This window comes from Tachysurus vachellii, chromosome 15 (assembly GCF_030014155.1).
Source record: "Tachysurus vachellii isolate PV-2020 chromosome 15, HZAU_Pvac_v1, whole genome shotgun sequence".
NCBI lineage: Eukaryota > Metazoa > Chordata > Actinopteri > Siluriformes > Bagridae > Tachysurus > Tachysurus vachellii.
Genome location: NC_083474.1, coordinates 21,645,731 through 21,656,875, shown reverse-complemented (window position 1 = coordinate 21,656,875; position 11,145 = coordinate 21,645,731). Strand labels below are relative to the sequence as shown.

Here is an 11,145-nt window from a genome sequence, read left to right as displayed (position 1 = left end):
CAAATCTGTGAGGAGGAATTCAACAAAATCAGACCACAAGGTGAACAAACAAACGTTGTTTCTGTATCCCTGTCAAGTGTGTTCTCCAACTGTGCGCTTTCCCACACTTGAAGAACTTCCACTCAATGATTAGGCCTTGTGAATTTCTTTCATCCATTTACTTTTCAAAACATTTAATCTATGTAGGTGAAAAACCTTTAAATACATGAACATACAAACATTGTAAATTACCAGCAAGCCCAATAAAAAGCATAAATTAGCAGGCTTAACATGACTTGATTATAACTTTTACACAGAACATTCAGTACCTTAAGTTAATGAACCATTTAAACATTGAATATTTCACCAGACCTACTATATTGCACATAGGAGTTGGTAAATATCTCACATTTGTATAGCTTAATTTACTGGATTCTAACTACATGATTTTAACCATATTTATCAATTAATTGCTGCTTTAATAATTAAACAATCTATATTTAATTATACAGTCAGATCACCTAAGTCTTTTAGATACACATTTATATCACATGAATTGCAATATTTTTTATAGTATTTAAAGTATTTAAACTATCCAAATCATGAATTACCAAATTAAACCAGGCAAACTTAAATCAAATTCAAATAAATCAAATTTAGGTAAATAATTAACAACCCTAATTGTTAAACAAAATATAAACATACTGTATACAAAACATATTAACCCACTACACAAACACCTCATGAATTGAAGATACGCTACTCAAACCAAAGGTGCGCTCTACAGCGCGTCATTGAATGCTACATTCATTCACTCTGGTAGCAGTTACTACTATATCACACATGACAATGCACAGCGTTCTTTAGCCAGCAAAGCTTCAGCTTACCGGCTATCACTTCAGAGTTCTTTGGTGAGTACCCGCTCAGTGTTTGATATCAAGCTCTAATACTCATTTTCTTTAAGTCGGCTCTGCTCTTTGCCGTGGCGTCAATTCCCGGTGCATACCAATAATAGAAAAAATGCACTTCCTTATCCAGCCGAGGCACACGCAACAGATTGCGGATTTGTTTCACCTGGTACTAATGAGGGAAGGCGATGGGCGGTTTGCCGCAACAATCCCAGTAAAGAAACATTCATGTAACAGAAATAAGAAGTAAGCAGGAGCAAGACTATAGTCATCTACTACAATGGATTAAAACTGACATTACAACATTAAATCAGAACCATTTCTTACTGAACATCACAAACTGCATATTATAAATATCTTAACCAGGCGACCAGGCTCCGCCCTGCTCATATCAGCCAGGTTGACCCCTGTCTACGTCATTCGCGCTTTCTTCCCGTGGGAGACTGCAGCAAGCTCTCTCAACGCATCCCGACTTGCTGATCTTGCTTAACTGTTCAATAGACGGACCGTCATTGGATTCTGTCGCCGAACGTGACATCAGTAGAGGGATTGTGGTGAGTGACAACCCTAAATTTAAAATAGCGTCCGCGTCGTGGCGAGCTTTTCTGATCTCCTGTTGCGTATTTAGTTACAGCGGTAGGAGCCATCTAGTTTACTTCGGTTTACACATCAAGGCGGACCTACCGAAGGTTTAATTAAAAGTCTAACAGGCTAACATGTTGTGATGAGTCTTTAGACTGCGCTATGTCGACGGTAACCCCCGCCAAAGGGCATGAGTCGAAGACTAAGGAGGCTGTATCCCGCCCTTGTCCATCATCATGTGGAGCTACCATCTCGTGCAGGGACCCTCATCCTATGTGCATAGTGTGTATGGGCCTGAAGCACGCTCAGACGTCACTAGCGGATCGGCAGAGAAGCGCTCACTGTGCGTCAATGCCGGGGAAAATCTTGGAAAGGAGGCTGAAAGTTGGGCGACGGCCCATCTGCCGCAAGATAGTAAGAGCTGGGCGGACATGATGGAAGCCCAATCCCCGGACATGCCTCCGCGGTTCGATGGCCTGCTCATGCAGGTGGATGACGAACTGGGGGACGAGGACGCAGATGGCAATGCTAATTCTGACCTCCTCGATCTGGGCATGGATGACGAAGAGGAGGAAGACAATTCCCCCTTCCCAGTCCAACAGTCTAGACCACCTAGCACGACCGATTCGGACCCTCCTGCTGACAGCAGCCTGCACGAGGTGTGAAAATGGGCCGCGGCGAAGCTGGGCCTAGCCTGGCCAGGCGCTAAAGCTGCCAAAGGAGCCGTAAGAGACCTTTATGGTGGGAAAAGGCTGCCGCCGGCCCACTCGGCAGCGAGACAGCTCCTGCCTGCCGTGCCTGCATGCATGAAGGAGATGTCTCGATATTGGTCTAGCCCCGTTAAGAGCAAGCTCCCCACCAAGGGACACTCGATGTTGGAGATTCAAGGGATGGAGGAGCTAGGGTTGGCTGGACCCCCAGCAGTGGAGCCTTCAGTGGCTTATCACCTCCATCCGAATCGACAATCTGTTTCCGCCTCATCGCAGTTTTCACTCCCGAGTAAGATGGACCGACTGACTGCCGCGACCTTTCAGAGGATGTACAAATACGCGGGGCAGTCCGTATGCTCACAGAATGCTGTGACTTTACTGTCAGCATATCAAGTGGAGATTTTGGAGGAGATGGTGTGGCAGTTGGACTCAGGAGTACCGAACACGGCACTCTGGGACGAAATCTGTGCCGTGAACGATCTGATTTTGCTCTCCTCACGCGGTGCGGTTCAGGGCTGTGGCCACGTAATGGGCCTGGCCGTATCAGGTGAGAGAGCGCTGTGGTTAAACCTGTCAGGCCTGGGCGTCGCTCAGAAAGCGGAATTGATGGATGTCCCTTGTGACCCGACTAAGGGTTTATTCGGGCCCGTTCTCGAGAAAATGAGAGAAACCAGCACCCTCAGGAAACAGGATGATGAAGCTTTTCACCTCTGTTTGCCACTCAAGCAACCGGCACGACCACCCTCTCAGCCGACACGGCAGGGCTTCGCAGCAGCTGCAGCATCGAGAGGGAGGCCGATGACCTCGAGAGCTGTAAGACCTTGGGGAAAGCATTCATTTGCGGCTGTGGCGGCTAGGAACTGTCCACCCCACCCCAAGGAAAGGAAGAAAAAGCGTGCAACCTGACACACAGGTATTCCCCTGTCCTTCTCTCTCCGCTGGCGAAGAGAAGAAGGCGGGAATACAGCCCTTCTGTTCTAAGTTTGGTAAGGGCTCATTATGTTCGCTCTCCTCTAGTTCAGAGAAAAGAGGGAGGTCAGAGCCATGTGCAGTGTCACCAAGCACTCACACATACAGGGGAATTGATGATAAAACATGCATTATCGTTCAAGATCTGCTTGATAAAGGGAAAGCTTTCTCCACCATTAAGGTGTACCTGGCAGCTATTTCAGCCTGCCATATAGGTTTTGGTGAAAAGTCGGCAGGCCAGCACCCTTTAATAAGTCGTTTTATGAAGGGGCGCGCCGCATACGGCCGGTGTCTAAGCAGATGGTTCCATTATGGGATCTACCCATCATCTTAGAAGCCTTGTCTCAACATCCTTTTGAGCCGATAGAGGCGGTGGGTCTTAAGTATCTCTCTCTTAAGATGTCACTGCTCCTGGCTTTGGTGACAGCCAAGCGTGTAAGTGATTTACATGCTTTGTCGGTTAGCCCGTCTTGCTTGCAATTCGCTCCGGGGCTCACTAAAGTTTCTTTTCGTCCTAACCCTGCTGTCATGCCTAAGGTTTTGGAATCGGCATATAGGTGCTCATCTACTGAACTGGCGGCTTTTCATCCTTCTCCGTTCTTTCTCCGGAGGAGCAGAAACAATACATTATGCCCGGTGCAGCCTCTTCAGGAGTATGTGGAGAGAACAGCAGGTTTCAGAACTTGTGACCAGCTGTTTGTGTCTTGGGCTACTCCTCACACAGGGAAGCCGTCATTTCGGCAGTGGCTATCCCACTGGATTGTGGAGGCTATATCTGTAGATTATAGTTGCAGGGGTCTTCAACCCCCTAAGGGCTTGAGGGCCCACTCCACTAGGGGTATGGCCGCTTCATGGGCTTTACTTACCGAGCAAAGTTAGAAAAAGAACTTTGGGTTACTTAACGTAATTCACTGATGCTTACGTTCAATGTTTTCATAATGTTAAGACATTTTTGGTCAATATCTTCGTTGTTGTATTAAATCCAGGAATCATTTTTTTTCATTTACATGCTTTAAACTGTATCCACATTATATACTCAGAGAAGAGCTCAGCAGACCCCTGCACTGGAGACTGCCTTGTCTGCCTTCAAGAGAGCACAGCTCTGGGGGCCATCCTGATGCCTCAGCATGGAGAGGAGCTTTGAACTAACAACCATATCATCAGCCTCTGGAGAAGGGATTAACATTGACGTTTATTCAACATAAAACCCACAACCAAATCTTACTGAACATCACAAATGCATATTATAAATATCTTAAGAACTGAGGTCAGGTGAAACAGAATATAATCATCTGTAAACTGAAAATGAAAACACACATATTGTTAAAGTTACATATAAGAAAAGTTATAGCTTATGCTTATACCGTAAAGCTTTTAAATTTCACTGATACTTACGTTCAAAGTTTTCATAATGTTAAGAAATTTTTGGTCAATATCTTCATTGAGGTATTAAATCTTTAAACCACATTATTTTTCAGTCTCATTTTGGTCTCTGTGTCTCCACAGCTGCAGCAGTTCATGTGATTTTGCCTTCAGAACCAAAGAGCAGAGAAGATTTTCTGCAGTGTAGGTGAACCACACCCAAACACACACACAAAATAAGTAGAGGCATTAAGAGAACTTTTAAGACCCTGTGTGCAAAATGTCCTCTCCAGCTACATTGTCATATATCAGAGTTAGTCTCTCATGATTCAGAGACATGGGCTGGAGCTGGGAATGGAACACAGCATTGTACTGGATCGGGGTCTGAAGCCTTGGTGTGGAACAAGTCTTTAATAAGGGCCTGGAGCAGGTTTTGGGAGGCTGCCACATTGGCCTCTGCATGGAGCAAGGGTTTAAACTGGCCTGGGACATGGCTTGGGCAGCCATTTATGCTGTGGCAGAGCAGGGAGCAGTTGGGGGGGGTTCGGTGCCTTGCTCAAGGGCACCTCAGTCGTGGCCTGCCTGAGACTTGAACCCACAACCTTAGGGTTAGGAGTCAGACTCTCTAACCATTAGGCCACAACTTCCCATAGGTGATGAAAGGCCAGGCAAACTCGCCCATCATGGCTTGAACAAATTCCTCCAACCTGTTCCTCCACAACAGGCAGAGGCTTCCCATTTCAGTAAGACTCTTTGGCCAGTAGAGGGTTTACCCTGTCTAGCAGGACAGCAGGAACCCTAGACACTGCTTTTATTTAGGCTTTCGGTTTGCTAGTTTAGAAAAGCAGAACTAAGGCACTAAGCTCGGCTCTGAAGTGTATCGTTTAATAATGTCTAAAATCTTTAGCGTCCACTATGAATACTGCACAATACCTTATGGGTTCTCTTGTGCCCCTCTAATGCCTAATCAACAGGGTTGCTTAGAGCCACAATATTGTGGTGTATCCCCCTCCCTAAAAGGAGTGAAAACTAAGGAATATAGGAGTTTAGTCCAGATCTGACTCCCAAAGAGAATCTTTAGCATTGTTTGCACCAAAATTTTATACATACATCTAACATATCCCAACTAACTTACAGTTCTTAATCTAGTAAAATATGATTCTATAATTGACTTATTTAAATGAATGAAATATTTCTGCAAGCAAAATTTTTTCTTTTTATTTATGCTGAATTTTAAACTTTTTATATATTTTATTTCACTTTAAGAGCATATTGGTCTGCAATCTAACCTGTGGACATTTTATTACTGTAGATTTCTGTTATCTGACTCTGGATCCAAACACAGTACATCAACTCATTCTGTCTGAGAACAACAGACTGGTGACATGCAGTGATACACAACAGCAATATTCTGATCATCCAGAGAGATTTGACTATTGGACTCAGGTGTTGTGTACGGAGAGTGTGTGTGGGCGCTGTTACTGGGAGGTGGAGTGGAGCGGTAAGGGCATGGACATATCAGTGTCATCTAAAGAGATCATCAGGAAAGGACGGGGTAATGAGTGTGTGTTTGGATGCAACAATCAGTCTTGGAGTCTGTGGTGTTCTTCTTCCTCTGTTTCTTTCTGGCACAACAACATTAAGACTGAGCTCCAAAGACCATCATCCTCCAGAATAGGAGTGTATGTGGATCACATTGCAGGAACTATGTCCTTCTACAGCGTCTCTGACACATCCCATCCACATCCCATCCACTAAGCCTTTATACGCTGGGTCCCGTGTATGCTATAATAACTCAACTTTGAAGTTATGTGGGGGCACGGTGGCTTAGTGGTTAGCACGTTTGCCTCACACCTCCAGGGTCGGGGTTCGATTCCCGCCTCCACCTTGTGTGTGTGGAGTTTGCATGTTCTCCCCGTGCCTCGGGGGTTTCCTCCGGGTACTCCGGTTTCCTCCCCCGGTCCAAAGACATGCATGGTAGGTTGATTGGCATCTCTGGAAAATTGTCCCTAGTGTGTGATTGCCTGAGTGAATGAGAGAGTGTGTGTGTGTGTGTGCCCTGCGATGGGTTGGCACTCCGTCCAGGGTGTATCCTGCCTTGATGCCCGATGACGCCTGAGATAGGCACAGGCTCCCCGTGACCCGAGGTAGTTCGAATAAGCGGTAGAAGATGAATGAATGAATGAATGAATGAATGAAGTTATGTGATCAAGTTTGTTAGTAAAAGTTCTTATTTTACATTTATATTATTATACTACATTTTATAAGTCTACAAATAATCAAGAAAACCTTTGCTTCAGAAATAATAGAATGTAACTAAACTGCTTTTTCTTAATTGATTTTCTGCTTTTGCTCTTGCCTTGACTTGTTACTGTTGTTTACTGATAGACTGACTGAGTTTTTCTCTGTTTCTCTACTGATGTGATTTTTTTTATTAAACTTTCAAACCTACACTTCTATTTGTTTCAGCATCTTTGTCCTGACAACATTTTTGACACACGGGATGTCACTTATATACATGTATAAACACAAAGGTTTTTTTTTAAATCAATCTTTATTGATGCTTTTAAACATTATTATATTCATGATGCAATGCAATTATTAACTGTTATATCATCAATTATTATTAAAGCAAATTTGTAGAAAATTGCACTAGAATAAAGAGATAAAGTGTGAAAGCAGAGTGTTGAACGTTAAATTGCTGCAGTGTGGAGGTGTTAATCATCCTCTCCAGGACAGGAAGTAGATCTGTCCTAGTGTGTCTCCACACATGATCTGACTCGGATCATTGGGGTTCACCTGCAGCACCTCGACCGGAGCGCCACAAACAAACAGACCCACCTGTGACGGAGAGAAAGAGAGAGAGAGAGAGAGAGAGAGAGAGAGAGAGAGAGGCAAATTACACACAACTCAACAAACACACAAGCACACACACAAGCATGCACACAAATGCAGACAAACCTGTTTCTTTGTGTCTCTGTCCCACAGTTTGACCGTCCTGTCATACGAGGCTGAGATGATGATGCTCTCTGTGAGACGCAGGACACTGATCCTGTCTCTGTGCGCCTGCAGAATCCACACCACATTTAATTCAGGGTAGATTCAATAACTTCAAACTCCACAAAGACATTTAAACTACAGTCCAAATCATCAGGATGATGAATTGATTATTATTTTCCTATAAAACCACAAGAAGTTTCAAGAATCTGCATTCCAGTAATGGACCTAAGTAGTGTATACTGTAGAAAACTGGATATTTGGAAAGTTACAAAATGCACCTCTAGGGTTATGACATCACTACCATGTATTCACACATGTAAATCAGAGCAGGTCTTAAAGCTACAGTAACACAGTAAGATTCTGTTAAATGATTAAAAGCTAAAACATGAGAAAGCTTTACAACACGGACGAGAATTTCTGACTCACAGGTTTTCTTGGAGTCCACGAGCTCAGGGTCGGAGTCTCATTAAACCACATGTGACCCTTTGAATCTCCACATACAATCAGTTCTGTGGATAAAACCAAAAAAACAGAACTGAGGTCTCAGAAGGTGTAAAAAAAAATAGTGTGTTAATGAGTGCGTTAGTCCTGCAATTAAAAGAAGTGTGCAAAGTGTCCAAAACACACATACTTTTATTTTAAAAGTTTTATTTTTATTTATTTTATTTTTAGTTTACCCTGGTGTCTGTGTGTTTGTGTGTGTTTGTGTGTGTGTTATTTCCAGGGCTGTCAAGTGTCACGCACTGCGAGTGACAGTCACACATTTCAGTCTTTTGTCACGCTCTCCCGCCACACATTGTATTTCTCACGCAGAAAAACGTACTGTTTATTTATTTATTTAATAAGCCGCAGCGCCCAAAATGTATCTGTCCGCACCGCTGTCTCTATGGAACCGGGCAGGAATTAAGCGCGTCTCAACCGGAGTTCTTAGTCGAGCCTGTCACTTATCAGCCAATCAAAAAAAAGAGGCTAAACAATAGCCAATCAGAAAATAGCACTATTGTATCTGGGTAAGATTTAACGCAACAACCAATGAAAAAAAAGCAGATCCTGGAATTGTTCAGCATCCTCCTCGTTCACCCACAGAGAAAAGCACTGGAGCTGCGACCATCACTTTGAGCACAGAGTAAGTCATGATCTCCTGTTTTAATGTTACAACAAATTCACAACTTGTTTGACACAAACAATGACATTGTGACTGCTGTTAGAGACGTTTCCCAGATAATCAGCATCAGTTTTTCATGTGTGTCTGTAACTTAGCCAACAGTTTTACAGCCTGTTCACTGACAACACCTGCTCAGAACAAGTAGTCTAGGCCAGTGGTTCTAAAACTGGGGGCTCTGAGATGGTGCCTGGGAGTCAACGCAACAACCAATGAAAAACAATTGTTACTGGAATTGTTCAGCATCATCCCCGTTCACCCACAGAGAAAACCCGAGACATATTTAAAATATGTAGCTCTTGCCTGCCTTCAAAACTTGAGTGCCCTGTATTTCTGTGAGTGTGTTATTTCTGTGTGCGTGTGTATGTGCGTGTGTGTTTTGTGTGTGTGTTTGTGTATGTATGTGATCACAATTACATTCAATTTTAGTTAAAATAAGGATCAGTTCTCGTGGCTGCTGTTTAGTGTGTTTAGTGTGAAATGAATAACACACCGCCGTGTAAAGCAGCTGCCGTGATGGTGAACTTTCTCTCCTGTTCCTCTTCCTTGTTCTCCGTGTCCTCTGTCGATTCCTCATCTGTTTCCTCCCTCATTTCCTCATCAGGTTCCTCCCTCATTTCCTCATCAGGTTCCTCCCTCATTTCCTCTTCTGTTTCCTCCCTTGTTTCCTTTTCGGTGTCCTCTTCCATTTCCTCCCTCTTTTCCTCCTCTGTTTCCTCTTCCTGCTCCTCTTCCTGTTCCTCCTCCTGTTCCTCTTCCTGCTCCTCTTCCTGCTCCTCTTGCTGCTCCTCTTGCTGTGTCTGACCAAATCCTGATTTCAGGTTGATGTTAGTGTCCAACCACAGCTGTCCTTCTGATTCCCCAACTCTGTTTCTTTTCCTTTTTTTCCCTCCATTTTTACCTGCTCGTCTGTATCGAGGGTGCTACAAACAAAAGGTGAAGTAAATCTCAATCCTGGAATGAGACATCCTGATAAACCGTTATCTAATAAATGGTGTTTAAATGTTTAATATGAGCCTAGCATTAGTATTAACAGTAGTGTAGACTGTTAAGTGCAAAAGTATGTACACCTTTATATCTAAATGATGAATCCAATGAGACACTGAAATAAAAGATATAATCCATCCGGAGTCATGTGCTTATAGTAAAATAATCAACATCAGGATGGTGTGATAAAGGATGACTTACAGTTACCACTCCAAAACGTTGATTACTTTCCTCTAACAGCGCATCCTGAAGTGTTATTACTCTTTTTCCACAGGATTTTTTAATCTATTAAAGGCAGGGTCTCCGATTCTTGAGAAATGCTTCAGAAAACTGAGTCGGGCCGAAAAATAAACAAAAACCAAAACTAACATGTAGCTAATGAGCAGAAAGGGACAGGGCTTGTCAATATGTGTGGAGAGAGTGTTCAGTGCGCATGTGACATTAGCAGAAAGCGATTTTAACATTGACATGGAGGATAAAAACAAAGAAAGAAAGAGAAGAAAGGCTTACGATAAGGTAAGAAGTAGGACGTGTTAATATAGGATCAGCTTTCCAGCGCTGGAGAGAACTGAAGGAGCAGGAAGTTGGTCACATATTCACAGATTGGAGTTTCCCGAGTCAATAACTCCTGAGCTAAACGCTGTTACTACACAAATAACACCTCTTTTCTATCGTAGTAATGTAGAGACGCAGTTACAACCGTGCTTTGTGTAGTAACAGTGTTTAGCTCAGGAGTTATTGACTCGGGAAACTCCAATCTGTGAATATGTGACCAACTTTACTTAAGACGCCGAGGCACTTTTTTCCTTCTCGATAGGTGAGTAACGTTGGTTTTGCTTTGTTACACAGAACTAATATATGCCTTTGTCCTTTACATGATTATGCTTGTGTGTCATTTTTGCTTGTTTGTTTATCTGCAATCGTATTGTTCTTCACTTCAGCTATGATAAAGACACATTTCTTTCCATTAGTTGCCTGGGTTGTGCATTAGTTGCCTGGGATGTGTGTGTGGGCGGAGCTATAAATACAGGGGTGGGACCCATTTGGGTTAGGGGCGTGTTTGTTTTGGTGATTTTTATATGTCAACAATGGCTTTCAAAAATCGGAGACCCCACCTTTAATGTATGTTGTACTTTTATCTGTTTTCAGTTACAGATAGAAAATAATTTAGCTCCTGATAAATCGTGTGTGTGTGTGTGTGTGTGTGTGTGTGTGTGTGTGTTTTTTCACTAACCAGATATGCAAGTTTAGGCATGTCGTATTCGTCTCCCAGAAGCCACAGGCCGTCTTCACCATTTCCCTGAATTGCCAACACACGCACCTGGTGCTGCCAACTGAGACAAGAACATTTCAATGTGAGGAAAAAAAAAAAAAAAAAAAAAGGTGTCCAGGTGCAACATGTCACAAAGTTCAGTTTTTGTCTTGCAATTTAGCCAGAAGAGGCTGAAGAGGAGGAAGTTTGTATATATGAGAATAATGTACTAAT

General features: G+C 43.2%; 1 protein-coding gene across 2 annotated transcripts in view; it reads right to left on the bottom strand.

Annotated features, from left to right (window-relative positions):
• Positions 1–7,098: 7,098 nt before the first annotated feature.
• Positions 7,099–11,145, bottom strand: part of tep1 (telomerase-associated protein 1) — a 48,222-nt gene continuing 44,175 nt past the window's right edge. For both annotated transcript variants that reach the window (XM_060887667.1, XM_060887668.1), the window contains exons 52-56: positions 10,894–10,993; positions 9,166–9,595; positions 7,937–8,019; positions 7,472–7,576; positions 7,099–7,351 (exon numbers count right to left, since the gene is read on the bottom strand). In XM_060887667.1, coding sequence (XP_060743650.1) covers positions 7,232–7,351; positions 7,472–7,576; positions 7,937–8,019; positions 9,166–9,595; positions 10,894–10,993 — 838 coding nt within the window. In that variant the 3' untranslated portion in view covers positions 7,099–7,231. The remainder of the gene's footprint in view (positions 7,352–7,471; positions 7,577–7,936; positions 8,020–9,165; positions 9,596–10,893; positions 10,994–11,145) is intronic.